The 15,211-nt window shown below is 37.4% G+C and overlaps 1 protein-coding gene across 2 annotated transcripts in view; it reads left to right on the top strand.

Annotated features, from left to right (window-relative positions):
- Positions 1 to 14,170, top strand: part of MAGT1 (magnesium transporter 1) — a 17,372-nt gene extending 3,202 nt beyond the window's left edge. Inside the window, exons 2-10 of one of the 2 annotated variants that reach the window (XM_019471332.1) lie at positions 731 to 900; positions 1,763 to 1,880; positions 5,029 to 5,169; positions 5,664 to 5,804; positions 6,115 to 6,204; positions 8,696 to 8,759; positions 10,823 to 10,897; positions 11,364 to 11,454; positions 12,644 to 14,170. In XM_019471332.1, the coding sequence (XP_019326877.1) occupies positions 731 to 900; positions 1,763 to 1,880; positions 5,029 to 5,169; positions 5,664 to 5,804; positions 6,115 to 6,204; positions 8,696 to 8,759; positions 10,823 to 10,897; positions 11,364 to 11,454; positions 12,644 to 12,659 (906 nt within the window). In that variant the 3' untranslated portion in view covers positions 12,660 to 14,170. Of the gene's footprint in view, positions 1 to 730; positions 901 to 1,762; positions 1,881 to 2,624; positions 2,795 to 3,656; positions 3,775 to 5,028; positions 5,170 to 5,663; positions 5,805 to 6,114; positions 6,205 to 8,695; positions 8,760 to 10,822; positions 10,898 to 11,363; positions 11,455 to 12,643 lie in introns of those variants that run through there. The other variant, XM_009276456.1, reaches the window with a different exon arrangement.
- The last annotated feature ends 1,041 nt before the right edge of the window (positions 14,171 to 15,211 follow it).

Below are 15,211 nucleotides of genomic sequence, written 5' to 3'. Positions count from 1 at the left end.
CTGCAAACTTACTGAGGGTGCACTCGATCCCCTCATCCAGATCATTGATAAAGGTATTGAACAAGACCGGCCCCAAAACTGAGCCCTGGGGAACACCGCTCGTGACCGACCGCCGACTGGATTTAACTCCATTCACCACAACTCTTTGGGCCCGGCCATTCCGCCAGTTTTTTACCCAGCGAAGAGTATGCCCATCCAAGCCATAAGCAGCCAGTTTCTCCAGGAGAATGCTGTGGGAGACGGTGTCAAAGGCCTTCCTGAAGTCCAGGTAGACCACATCCACAGCCTCTCCCTCATCCACTAAGCTGGTCACCTTGTCATAGAAGGAGATCAGGTTAGTCAAGCAGGACCCGCCTTTTATAAACCTGTGCTGACTGGGCCTGATCACCTGGTTGTCCTGTATGTGCCGTGTGATGGCACTCAAGATGATCTACTCCATAACCTTCGCCAGCACCGAGGTCAGACTGACAGGCCTGTAGCTCCCCAGATGCTCCTTCCAGCCCTTCTTGCAGAGGGGCGTCACATTTGCTAACCTCCAGTCAACTGGGACCTCCCTGGTTAGCCAGGACTGCTGATAAATGATTGATTGAGGTATCACATCATGTGGTCGGTGTTCTTATGAAATACAGCGCAGCTGTTTGTTATATCAAATCTAAAAATAGTCAAGATTCTACTGTGAGACTAGAAAAAAAACAAAAAACCAACAGTGTTTCTCTGACTTTATTTTCAGATGGTGTTATCAGAAAAAGTGAACCAGCTAATGGAGTGGGCTAGTAAAAGATCCGTTATTCGAATGAATGGAGACAAATTTCGACGCCTTGTGAAGGCACCACCCAGAAATTACTCGGTGATTGTGATGTTCACTGCTCTTCAGCCTCACAGACAGTGTGTTGTGTGCAAGTATGGGCTTAATTTAGTCCTAAATTAGAACTTGAAAGTCATCATATGCTCTGTAGGAAATTAAATTTAAGAATAGGATAAAACTTTCATGTACATGGGAAGAATATACTAGGGCACATTATAGTAGGATTATCTTTGAAATTAAATGTGTGGGAATGTATGTGTAATATGTATGTGAGAAAACAACATAGTCCTTAATTACTTATCTCCCTCCTAAAATAATCACTGCTTTGCAGAAACAATATTCACACTGACAGACTTCTGGAGAAAGACAGGGTGAAAACTCAACTTTCCTGGCATGAGCTGCTGAAGAAATGTTTGTAGAATTACTGCTGGCCATGCAGTCTAAAAGTTCTGTTAATTAATATGTTGATGGGCACTTACTTATTTACAATTATAACATACTGGATCCTTAACCATATTATGGCTTTCATGTATTAATCTGGAGCTGGCAAAGGTCTGTAAAGATGATTTTTGTGCCTAGTTAGTTGAAATGAATTGGTTTCCCATCCTCTGACATGGAAAATGGGGCACACCTGTACTTGTTTTGGTGCTCTGTGGACTAGCAAATCATGAGCTGCTGGGTTCCATTTCAAATTTCAATTAGAAATTACCACTGCTTGTGTTCCTGGACTCAACAAAACTTGCCCTTGCATTTAAAAAACCAGTGGTGCCAAATGCTTCACTTGATTGTTAGATGAGTGTCTGGCCCTAAACTTTTACTTTAACGTTAGAAAATTAATGCAGGGGTGTGTGGGATGCACCCATTAATGGGGTGGGCGGCTACAGCTCCCTCAGCTGTTTTGTAACTTGTGTTCTGGACAGACATATGCTACAGCATCTCACTTTGTGTATTTTACAGGCAAGCTGATGAGGAATACCAGATTCTGGCAAACTCCTGGCGATATTCCAGTGCATTTACCAATAAGATTTTTTTTGCTATGGTAGATTTTGATGAAGGTTCGGATGTATTTCAGATGGTAATGTCTTTCTCTTCTAACATTATTTTTAACTCGGGTTTTGGAGACTGAGGGCAAGAAGGTAAAGATGTGTACAAAATTTAGTGTTATGATGATTAAAGAAATAATTGAAAAGTTAAAAGCTGCTACTCAGAAGAAATGAGAAGAGCAGAAGGCAGTAGCATGTTGGCAGTAAGATTAACAAATCTGGAGTAGGCACAAGGAGTGAACTGGCTTCTCTGTTTTTTCTGAGTTTGTCTCCTAGAATAACTTACAGTGTAATTTTTAATGGGATTCTTCTATGATACACAAAGAGGCAAGATAGAAAGCTCTGGTGTCGTTAGGAACAGCTATTACAATTTTTAGATTACTAGAGAATGATAGATTAGGCTTTCAGTACTGGTTAACTTATTTCTTTTCAAGTACCCAGTCATTCTGCTCTTCTACTAACATTATGTAAACATATTTTTTCTGTAATTGTATGAGAACTTTCCATGTACACTTGCAATTGTAGATCAAATTAATAGTTCATTATAGTTTTGCAAATCTTAACTTTTTTTTTGTTAAGAGATCCTCATCTCTATTTAAAAGCTATACAATTTAGGCAGTGTAAATGATTGATTGAGGTATCACATCATGTGGTCGGTGTTCTTATGAAATACAGCGCAGCTGTTTGTTATATCAAATCTAAAAATAGTCAAGATTCTACTGTGAGACTAGAAAAAAAACAAAAAACCAACAGTGTTTCTCTGACTTTATTTTCAGATGGTGTTATCAGAAAAAGTGAACCAGCTAATGGAGTGGGCTAGTAAAAGATCCGTTATTCGAATGAATGGAGACAAATTTCGACGCCTTGTGAAGGCACCACCCAGAAATTACTCGGTGATTGTGATGTTCACTGCTCTTCAGCCTCACAGACAGTGTGTTGTGTGCAAGTATGGGCTTAATTTAGTCCTAAATTAGAACTTGAAAGTCATCATATGCTCTGTAGGAAATTAAATTTAAGAATAGGATAAAACTTTCATGTACATGGGAAGAATATACTAGGGCACATTATAGTAGGATTATCTTTGAAATTAAATGTGTGGGAATGTATGTGTAATATGTATGTGAGAAAACAACATAGTCCTTAATTACTTATCTCCCTCCTAAAATAATCACTGCTTTGCAGAAACAATATTCACACTGACAGACTTCTGGAGAAAGACAGGGTGAAAACTCAACTTTCCTGGCATGAGCTGCTGAAGAAATGTTTGTAGAATTACTGCTGGCCATGCAGTCTAAAAGTTCTGTTAATTAATATGTTGATGGGCACTTACTTATTTACAATTATAACATACTGGATCCTTAACCATATTATGGCTTTCATGTATTAATCTGGAGCTGGCAAAGGTCTGTAAAGATGATTTTTGTGCCTAGTTAGTTGAAATGAATTGGTTTCCCATCCTCTGACATGGAAAATGGGGCACACCTGTACTTGTTTTGGTGCTCTGTGGACTAGCAAATCATGAGCTGCTGGGTTCCATTTCAAATTTCAATTAGAAATTACCACTGCTTGTGTTCCTGGACTCAACAAAACTTGCCCTTGCATTTAAAAAACCAGTGGTGCCAAATGCTTCACTTGATTGTTAGATGAGTGTCTGGCCCTAAACTTTTACTTTAACGTTAGAAAATTAATGCAGGGGTGTGTGGGATGCACCCATTAATGGGGTGGGCGGCTACAGCTCCCTCAGCTGTTTTGTAACTTGTGTTCTGGACAGACATATGCTACAGCATCTCACTTTGTGTATTTTACAGGCAAGCTGATGAGGAATACCAGATTCTGGCAAACTCCTGGCGATATTCCAGTGCATTTACCAATAAGATTTTTTTTGCTATGGTAGATTTTGATGAAGGTTCGGATGTATTTCAGATGGTAATGTCTTTCTCTTCTAACATTATTTTTAACTCGGGTTTTGGAGACTGAGGGCAAGAAGGTAAAGATGCGTACAAAATTTAGTGTTATGATGATTAAAGAAATAATTGAAAAGTTAAAAGCTGCTACTCAGAAGAAATGAGAAGAGCAGAAGGCAGTAGCATGTTGGCAGTAAGATTAACAAATCTGGAGTAGGCACAAGGAGTGAACTGGCTTCTCTGTTTTTTCTGAGTTTGTCTCCTAGAATAACTTACAGTGTAATTTTTAATGGGATTCTTCTATGATACACAAAGAGGCAAGATAGAAAGCTCTGGTGTCGTTAGGAACAGCTATTACAATTTTTAGATTACTAGAGAATGATAGATTAGGCTTTCAGTACTGGTTAACTTATTTCTTTTCAAGTACCCAGTCATTCTGCTCTTCTACTAACATTATGTAAACATATTTTTTCTGTAATTGTATGAGAACTTTCCATGTACACTTGCAATTGTAGATCAAATTAATAGTTCATTATAGTTTTGCAAATCTTAACTCTTTTTTTTGTTAAGAGATCCTCATCTCTATTTAAAAGCTATACAATTTAGGCAGTGATATTTTATTAAATGGAAGCTTTTGGACTGGAGAAGTAGAAAGGGCTGTCTCTTATTATTCTTGTTAAATTTTCCCATAGTATTACATCAAAAATTCATTCATCAAGCTATGTTCTTTATAGATTATTGCGTATATTCCTATTTTGCAGATTCCTTTACCAAAAGTAGTGTTTATAGAAGAAACGGATTCAAAAAAACTGAAATGCTATGGGAAAAACAGTGTTAGGAAAAGATAGAACTGCATTTTATAAACAACTACTTTTATTTACCTATTATAATCTCCTCTTAACTGGTCTGAATCTTTTGAATCGGTAGCTATAGATCCGAGTACTAACAAAGAAATGGCAGTCACTTTATCCAGAGCAGCTATTGACAGAGCTAAAAAAATTTTGTTTCTCAATACTAAAAGGACAAAACAGCATGGAACACAAAAGGGAAATTGCGGGATTATATTGATTACTTTATGAAATACAAAAATGCAAGCTACTGTGTGCTGTCTTTACTTTTTTTTTTTAAGTCATTGTCAGTGAAATCTATTTATTGAATAGTTACTTTTTTCTAATTGATTTATTGATGATGTTGCAAGATACAAATGGAATAGAATTGTGTGTTACTAAGTAGACCTTTCATGGTGCTGTATCTTCTATGAATTTTCTAAATACAACTAAACATGAATTCTGCTCCAACCTTCATTAACTTTCCTGCTAAAGGGAAGCCTAAAAGGGGTGACACATACGAACTTCAGGTGCGCGGCTTTGCAGCGGAGCAGCTTGCTCGGTGGGTGGCTGACAGAACTGATGTCAATGTAAGTATACACAGGCTTTCCGCATCAGCACCTCTGTGCACTCCCTTACGTGATTCCAGCTATGAGATACGTCAGTTGTGTTCTGTGGCTAACAATCTACTCTCAGATACTCTAAATAGTTCTTGTCTACAAAAGCTAGTTTGGGCACACGACTACATCTTTAAGTTTCCTTACATTCTGTGTTCTAGTATTTTGTGTAATTCTGTATTTGATAAGATGGTAAAAATCATCTCCTTCCTTCTCCCTCTTCTGTTCCTATGGAAGAAAAACAGTCTCTAAATTATTAGGTAGGGTAAAGGTGTATAAAACTGAAGTTACAGTAACGCGGGGAAAAAGCATTACTTACTTCCCTAATCAGATTTATTATACAGAAAATTTGTGTGTGTGTGTTGATATTTTTTCCCACTTTAATATATTGTGGGTTTTGTTAGCAGGAGTGTGGGTGCAATGTATAATCCCATTGAGGGAAAATAATTTAAATGTCCTCTGTTTAGATTCGTGTGATAAGGCCACCAAACTATGCTGGACCGTTGATGTTAGGACTGCTGCTGGCTGTCATCGGAGGCCTCGTATATTTGCGTGGAAGCAATCTGGATTTTCTGTATAACAAAACTGGCTGGGCATTTGCTGCTTTGGTGAGCAATTATAACTTTTTGTAGCAATTCAAGTCTTTAAAAGCTTTTGTATTTAAAGATGATTAAACCTGATAGAGAAAAATGAGGTGCTTTTAGTTTTACTTTTTGGTAGTCTGATAATATTTGATTGTGGTCTTTTCAGCTCAGTTAATGCTTGATTAGATGCCTCTCATACAAATAAAAGGTAGGACAACGCCTAGCCTAAGATTGTATTCCGAACCAGTACATTTTGGTATGAAATGAAAAGAAATTGGGTAAAATATTTAAAAAAAAAATCCATATTAAATAGTGTTTCTTCTTTCCTTTTCAGTGTTTTGTGTTAGCAATGACATCAGGCCAGATGTGGAACCACATTAGAGGTCCACCCTATGCTCATAAAAATCCCCATACAGGACAAGTGGTAAGTCTTTTCTTCGTTTTCTTTTCTGCATTTCTGTTGTATTTCTACCAAACAAGGCTGATACTAAAAGAGGCAAGTCAGAGCGCAAATTCTATTCTTGGCTTCTTTCTTTGTAAGTCAGTGAGGCTAACCTCTCCTGCAGTGAACAAGGCAAATTAGAGAGCTGTTGATTAGTTCAGAGATGATCTGTCTTCTCTTAAAATATGTCTGTAAAAGAGGGGTTTTGTTTTGTTTGAAACAGAAGGAGTGTTAGAGCTCCAGTCAAGATTTAGATTTTCTTCCAATTAGCTTTATCCTTTTCTTGGCTCAAACAGAAGAAGAAACTCTGTTTGCAAACTCATACTTTACTACTGAGAAATCACAAAATACTCATCTTAATCCAAAACACAGTGCTCTGTTGTGTAATTGCTGTGTGATAACTTCAACCATTACCTAGAATTCCATTTTGGTAGGAAAGTCATTCCTACAGTCTTTTGTTCAATGATTAATTAATTCTGTAAGAATGGTGGCATTAGTTCTGTGATGTTCTAAGAGTAAGGACAAACATTGCTTAGGGTTATTTTAGGTGTATTGCTTCCTGTGCTCAGTAATAAGCTTTTAAGAGATAGACCAAGAAGTGCAATTCTTAATCAGACAAGAAATACTAATTTACTATCTAGCAGCATGTTCAGTTTCTTGTTAGAAACTGCTCAAAGTGCTTCCCATGCAATAAAGCATTAGACAGCAGTCATATGGATGGTGCTCTGCTGTAAACAGGACATACTGGTTCAAAAGTGTTACCTCGGAGTTTATTTTTCTTGTGTTAATACCTAAGGAGTACAAGGTCTTTTTGCGTGCAGAAGCTTCGATTATTCTAGTAATCACAGAAAGCTAAGAAGATACTAAAATAATGCTCTAGGGTAGGGAGGATAGCATACAGAGTAACCAAAACTATTTGCTAACAAGTTATTTGGACGGGGGGTTTCCCCCTTGCTTCAGAACCTAAGTTAAGCATTTCTTTCATCCTTCCTGTTGTTCCCCATATCTCCAAAATGTAAAAGTAAAAGAAGTGATACGTTTTGGAGGAAGCATAATGACAATGCTTTTTTTGCCTATGTTCTGAGGGTAGATTATTTTAAATTACCTGATCTTTTCCATCTCTCTGACCCCCTGTGCCTCTTTTAACCATTCCTATTTGTTTTCATGGTTTCTTTTCAGCATTTATTTACCTGTGGCATTTGCTTTCCTCTGTCTTGTATGTATATTGTATCCTCGGTGATGAAGAGACATGATAGTTCTAAATTGCTAACAGCAAAATAAGGGTGTTTATGTTGAGTCTTACATGCTAAACAGTCGTATTGCTGAGCCTGGCAATTTCGTGTTTAACCTGCTCTTTTTAGCTCATACACCCATCTAATGACTTCTATATAAAAACATCCTTCTTCGAGATTCTTGGGGTAAATTAATGTCTAGTGACCTTAGACGTATGAAATCTCATTCTTGGGAAAAATGAGTTTTAATGTCACTTGAAATATATTGCTCTGTACATAATATAGAATGAGATACACTGTAAAAGTAGTCAGAATGTATTGAGACCATTGCATCTCTTCAGGTGCTTACACATCACATATCGGCTTCTCTCATGTATTTTACTCAGAAGGGAATTGATTTGCTGAAATGTCCTTTCATGCCTGGTTAGGTGGGTCAGGCCCTCTGTATTCTTCCATAAAACGTGGATCTGTTTATCAAGCTTTTTTTTTTTTTCTACTTAGATACAACATCACAACCATAGTGATGTAGAGCTTCCCATAAGGGATTCACAAATTGTATTCTTTCACAAATTTCAAATTTTCTGTTAACCCAGTTGGTTAGTAAATTATTAATGTAAATAAGACTGAGCCAACTTACTGAGTGGAAGTTCTCATATTTTAAATGTTTTCTTGAAAACGCTTCCTTTTGTTTCTTCTGTTTACATCATTCCTAAGCCTTTTCGAGACTGAAGAATAAAGCTTCAATGGTATTGGTAGTGATGTTCCTTTCCCGGTATGCCATGAAAAAGATTTCAAATGCTTGGTTCTGGAGCCAAGTGAGTAGGGTTCACACACAGATTGAAGGGACTGTCCCTAATCTGAGGAGCAACGTACATAACCTAAGAAGCTAAGTCAGGGAATGGATTAGACTTGGATCACAGTGGGTGCAGGAGGGCATAGTTACGGTATTTTGCCCTGCTGAACGGGCTCTAGACCATGAAGGTTGTTGCTGCACTTGCACTTACTGTAATCTGAATGGTACTTTGGGCTGATTGCGCATAAAAGAAGAAGAATTTTTTGATGCTGATGCAACTCCCCCCCAAAATCAATGGTCAACAGATGAAATTGTTCGTGCTCCAACTTCTGTCCTGTCTCCTGAAGGAGACAGTGCAAAACCCAGTTCCAAGCTCTGTAGCTGTTGTTAATCATGTCAAAGTTGACTCCGGTCTTTTCTAAATTCAATTACTCTTTGTCTCTTACAGAACTATATCCATGGAAGCAGCCAAGCCCAATTTGTGGCAGAAACACACATTGTTCTTCTGTTTAGTATCCTTCCTACTGAGAAGCATGTGGTTGGTGACGATTTTTCTGTTAGCTTATGCTGCTGCCTTTTCTATGGGAGTACTTCGTCAAGGCTCGTAACTGTCACCTAAGACTGATGCAGAAGCTTGTAGAGTCTTTCTGTGTTGACAGCTATGCTTTTCCTATGCCAGTGATCTTTAAGTTGAATAGAAAAAGGTTTACTGCTTTCTCACCACCTTCTTCCTTGCTTAGTGACTGAACTGAATACAGCGTTAAAGATGTGGATTTTTGTGGGATCACAAGATTCTTCAGGATAACCCCTGTTCCTCTGTGCATGTCTCTTATCTTTTCAATCTCACTTACTTAGTTCTTGCTTTGGTGTTGAATTTCTTCCTCCCTTACTGATCTTTCTTCTTTTATTTCTTTGCTTACCTTCTTTACTTTTGATCTTACCACTCGTTCATGCTAACGATTCAGGATTCTTCCATGCCAGTATTATGCCATCAAGAAAGGCAAGCGGAAACTTGCAGGTTGAGAGCTTTTGCCTTTCTCATTTGTGTAAAAAATGTTTCTTTGGAGTCATAAGAATACTCTAAAATTCAATGTTCTTTTCTTCTGTTCCCACATGTATGTTTTTGATCCATCATCTGTAACTTTAGTCATCTGTGACTCAAACTTTTCTTCCTTGTCTCGTCACCTGTGTCAGCCTGTGCATTCTTTTATCTTTTATTCAGGATTTTTTATTTTATTTAATATTATCTTTTTTCTTGCAGCTTCACAGGCCCAAATTGTTTACGCTTTATAGTACACAAGTATACAGAATAGCAGACTTACTGCAGGCACATCGTTTCAAAACTTCATTCGTAGTACCTGTCCTCTTCACTGCTTGACGATGATTAACAAGTCTCTTCTGTTGCAACAGCAATGTTCTTTAACAGAGTGACTTCTGCTAATTTCTCCCTTTTCTCTTCTTGTTTTATCTAGTCAAAATCCCAATTTCAGCAAGTGATGCTTTGGGGTTTTTGTAATAAAATAGTATAAAGTAAGCAATTGACATTTAAATATGCTGGTGTTAAAAGAACTTTACTCTCTTGCTGTGTATTCATTATCAAAGGTGCTGGTTTGTTTTTTTTTTAACTTAAAACATCCATTTGGAGGGGAACTTCTGATCTTTTTCTAATTATTATTGTACTTCTGATGCTCTCAGTCAAATTCAACCTAGAACCTTTTTGTTGGTGTTTATTTGTGTTATTGCTATCCATCGCATTATGGACCCAATCTACCAGTTGCTGGAGACATGTAAAATGGTAGAAGTTGGCAAGGTTCCTGTGGGTTGAAGTCACTTCTCTCTTGTGCTGAAGGTAGACTGCATCTGAAATGGAAAATTTCTTAATGGTCCCGGTTGCAGTCAATGATAAGTATTTCTGATTTCAGGAGGAGGATTGGGACTGAACATCTATAGTGAAATGGAATGAAATCTTTGGGAATTCTGTCTTTTGTGTCACTGGATCCACTATTTTGCTTTGTTAGGATTCATTCTTCGCAAATGTCAGGCCTTTTAAGTTGTCTGTGCTTCCTTAATTTTACAAGCTTTAAATTTTTTTTAATTGAAGACTTAGAAAAGACTGAAATATTGCTACTTGAAAGATATCCTGTTAGATTAAATATTGCATGCGTTTTATTCATTCTGTTAGCTGAGTAAAATGCAGAAGCTTAATTCCTTTTGGGATTTTCCAGTGGAGTAGAACAGTAGTAGGAGTGGACCGAGCTCTCTGGGAAGGAATGCTGTTTCAGTACAAGCTGAGATAATAAATGCATGTTTTTAATTTTGTGTCAAGACCTACTATACCTACCAGTTTATATTTTAAACTTTGTATTTATTTTCCCCTAAAAGTTGACGTTATGAATGCCTTTCAGTTGCTTTTTTTCCCCCCATAGTTGCTGGTTTGGCTGGGAAGTCTTTAATTTTTCCAGTGAGTTTTAATGCCCCAGGTATGGAGCGGGAGCTGAATTTACAAGATTAGGAATAAGTGTATTATATTGAGTCTATTGTATTTTGTTGATTTAGCCTTAAACAGCGTTCGTAGATGGTGGTGTTACTTTAGGAATGGTACTCCTCCACGAAGCTGCTACTTCTGACATGGATGTGGGGAAAAGAAAAAGTAAGTACTAATACTTTTCTGTTTAAGAGAAGGCATGTTCAGTAAAGATTTTTGATACGCTATTTAATAGAAATGCTTTTGCACTGTGGGTTTTTGTACACTTCCCACTTCTGAGCAGAAGTGAATCATTTGGTTTTTCGGCAGCATTTGGAGTTGCTTAGCAAACTGCAAGATAAACTCAAAGCCCTTCTGGGAGAAGGGGAGATATAAAGATGCTTTGCAATATTTTGCTAGTAAGGGAGAGAAAAAGGGACTTACTTTCTCGTAAAGCAATGGTATAAAATTGATTTACAGGGGGAATTTGAAAGAAAATTGGTGTTAATCCAGTTCTTCTCAGTGACTCTAATAGAGGTCTCATCTGACCAAATCTGTAAATATTACAGAATGCTTTTGAAAACCCCAGTCACTGTGGTGTTTTCAGGGACAGCTGTCATATTACCAGAATCTTACTTTGCATCTCTTCCAGTCATGTGTATTGCTGGTATTGGCTTGGTGGTGTTGTTCTTCAGCTGGTTGCTGTCTGTCTTCAGATCTAAGTACCATGGCTACCCATACAGGTAAGTCTTTTCTGCTGCTTCAGTCATTGTTTCGCTGTGCATTGCAATACAGCTACAACACCACAGAGTTTTTCAAAGGAAGTGGGTAAACACCAATGAGGACTTAAAGATTGAGAGTGATACTAGAAGTTTGTTTGTTTGTTTGTTTGTTTTTAAATCTGGACTGTATGTTTATGAATTAATCTGTTCCTGCTGACTGGTATTTCCTTGTCTGGTAATATCTGGTAATATTAATATAAACCAGAACGGCAAAATAGGCAAAGGGCCTGTTTTCTGAAATCTAATTTGGTGGGAAATACTCTCTTAAAAATGCTCCACTTGCTTCTCAAAGAGTGGCAATATTGGTCGATACAATCACCAGAAATAACAGTATTTGGTGGATATCACAATTTTTCAGTCTGGCCAAAGGAAGGATTGTGGTATTCTCCTTTTCATGCCATTACATATTATAAAGTATTTCTGTTTTCATAGTGATACCTCAGCCAACTTATACTGAAAACAAGTGTCTCTTTCCCCCCCCTACTTTCTCTTCCTCTGTATTCATACATCTTGATTATGAATCCTTATTTGTGAGAACAAGAAGGATGGCTGATGCTTTAAAGCTGATACATTTTGTGATTGCTTCTGTAAAGAGTCTAGCACTATTAATTGACTGCTTATATCTATCTATCTATCTATCTATAGTCTGGAAGGATAATCCCATAGGCAAATAGAATCCCCTCTATGAGAAAAGTCAGTTCGTATTTAAAAATATCTAAATAATAAAACTTGTTATTTCATAAAGACTTTTCTCAAGACCAGAAGAGTAGAATCCCCTTTCTTTCAGAAGTCAGTTTGTATTTAAAAATATCTAAATAATAAAACTTGTTATTTCATAAAGACTTTTCTCAAGACCAGAAGAGAGCTGAACTTATTCCTTGTTTAATAACTAGTCAGCTTTTATTCTGGTCTATGCAATGGTCTTATGTACTTCTGCCAACTTCATTGTAGGTAAGATGTGGTTGTCTTGGCTATTGAGTTACTACAAGACTCGCTTTTAAGCTACTTCTTCACAGCTACTTACCTCGTAGTTGCATCAGGCCCACTTTCTCGTTCTGATTTTCTTGGCATATTTGAAAGCTAAGTGGAATGTTGCGCACCTTTGTTTCTTATAAAATTAATAAGAATGTTTGTTATTTTCTTCCTGCAGTTTCCTAATGAGTTAAAGGATTCTGGAATCTGTAACATCAGAAAGGTGGCGACTCTGAAATTGCGTGTAATGGAATGGAAGAGCTAAATATGTATGGTTCGTGCTACCTCTCTTTACACTGAATGAGATAATTAAACACTGAACCAAAGATGACATGCAGTGCCTTAAATATAACAAGCAATTTGCCCTGAAGGACACAGAGTATTAAGATGCAATCTCTTTTTCATAAGCTTTACATCTTCTTAAACAGCTCTACTTCTAGTGAAATTCAGAACTTAATGCTTAGAACCACATTTCTGTAGACTAACTAGAAACAGTACTTTAAATTCAGTTGGATAATCTGTTTCCCGTATGTTTCTTTTTCCCTGAAATATTTATCACTTTATTTCTTGTTGGTGCATAGCAGGTGACAATAACTTCTCTGTCATGCCTTTTCATGGTTGAGAAAATATCTCCGTGTACCTGGAAATCTTTCCTTCAGCCTTTGTGCAACCCTTGGACCATACTCCAAATTCCAGTGTGGAATGTGCATATCCTTGAGCTGTATCTCATTTTTGAGAAGAGTACTTAACTGCTGTATGATGCAAGAGGTTATTTCACAGGTGAAGGGAGAATTTTCAACAGGTAGAACTGAGTTATTAATTGAATTATTAATTAAAAACTTTCTTTGCCAAATACTGAAACTGCAACATTTAAGTTGTAAACATAGGCTCAGAGCCGAAAAAAAATATTCTTATACTGACCAACACTCTCACTCTCAAAAATACAAGCCAAAACTACAAAGGTAACTAGCTATCTGTAGCATGAATTAAAGGTTGCTAACTGGCTTTCAAGTTACTGCTCAGAGCCTTGACAAACCAATAGGTAGCAGATTTTTGGTCACCATGTTAGTTCTTGCATTCTCCATTTATTTTCTCCAAGTTTTTATCCTTGGGGAGGATACGGGAGTGGGCAGAGCTATCTAATCCCAGGATAAATATTGTTACCCCAGGAAAGATTTGTTAGCCTTACAATTGAATGCCTGTGCTTTTTGCTCTCTCCTTTTGTTCTCTCAATCTCACAAAAGATACTTTGCCTTAAGGATTCTTGAGTGGAAGACATTGTGCCTCAGCCCAAACTGTTGCGTAGTTCAACACCTGTACTACAGGAAATCTTGGCAGCCTGATTAAGTAATACTTCATTCCGTAGGCTGTGGTGGCCTTGGAGGTTACTGGTCAGAGAAAATATGATGAGACTTTTGTCTCCTGCTTCTGCCTCTCCCCTGTCTCAAGGGGTTACAGAATTTGGATGCTTTAGATTTGAATCTTGGACTATATAATTCAAAGTAGAATGTTATTCTTATGCAATTTTGCTAAATTAACACACATCTCAAGTGCCTTAACTTCACTAATTTAGTTGTTTGATGTTTCAACTTGTTGAGATGCATTTTTCTATGCCATACAGAATGACAAGCCTTAGTGGAATGGATAAATTGTGTGCCTGACTGGATTTTGGACAAGTTTCAATAAAATTTTTTAGTCTAATCCATGCTCCTGTGTCTTTTGAACTTCAACATAAAGCAAAACAAACAAACCTCTTTTCTTCCACTATTGCTTCAATGTGTTAATAAAAATGTCTGTATATAGTAAATAACCTGAGTATGGCTGAGAAGACTGGAGTAGTAGCATATATGTGTTTATGTGGGAAATTACAGCCCAAAATACCAATACTAGAGATCTTCTCATGTAGCCAACTAATAGCATAAAGATTGCATGGTTTTTACTTGTCTTTGAGACAGTTGTCCTGAGGTGAAAATCTTGGAGTCCTAGACAGATCCACTAATAGCTTTTCTGGGGGTGGAATCTAGTTAGCGCTATAGACTTGCCTGGAACAACTCTGGACTGCTGTACCTGTTGCTTATTTTCCTGCCCTGTTGGTACCATGCTTCCAATAAACTTTCAGGTTGGTTGTACTTCAGTCATCAGCAGTGCAGGTGAAGGTGGCTTACAATCTCATTCTAAAGAAGTAATGTTTTTTCTTTAACTTTCAGACTTGTTTCTAATTTTTCTGACATGGTGCATATTTTATTCTCTCTTTCTAAAAAGCATCTAATCGTATATTAACTAACTTTAAACAGTTGCACATCACGCTGGTGGATGGTGGAGACATGTTGGCCTTCCACTTAAGGTGGTATAGTTGTTGAGAGTTTGGGATTTTCCTCTTTTTCCATGCTGACATGTGAAATGAAAATAATGCTTACTTTTCCCAACGGTTTTTCCGCTCTCTAGGCTGAAACTGAAGCGCGTGCAGGAGGGAACAAGTGTGATAGTGGAGCAAAAGAAGATCGAGTGCTTGCAAGGAACTGTAGCAGATTTAGAGAGCATGGAATTCTAGAAAGATTTGACTTGTGCGGCAGTTGAGAGGTAATGGCCAGCTATAATTGGTACCCAAAGTGATTCTTCTGGACCATTGGCATGTGCATCTCACTAACTAGTTAGTATAATACAGTTCTGGAGCAGTAGAACAAATGTGGAAGAGGCAATGCATTTGAGAACTGGTATGCTAAAACTGGGAGTTTGATGAGGCCAT

Source organism: Aptenodytes forsteri, unplaced genomic scaffold, assembly GCF_000699145.1.
Source record: "Aptenodytes forsteri isolate BGI_AS27 unplaced genomic scaffold, ASM69914v1 Scaffold107, whole genome shotgun sequence".
NCBI lineage: Eukaryota > Metazoa > Chordata > Aves > Sphenisciformes > Spheniscidae > Aptenodytes > Aptenodytes forsteri.
Note: the sequence above shows the minus strand (reverse complement) of the source record. Positions and strands in the feature narration are given on the sequence as shown.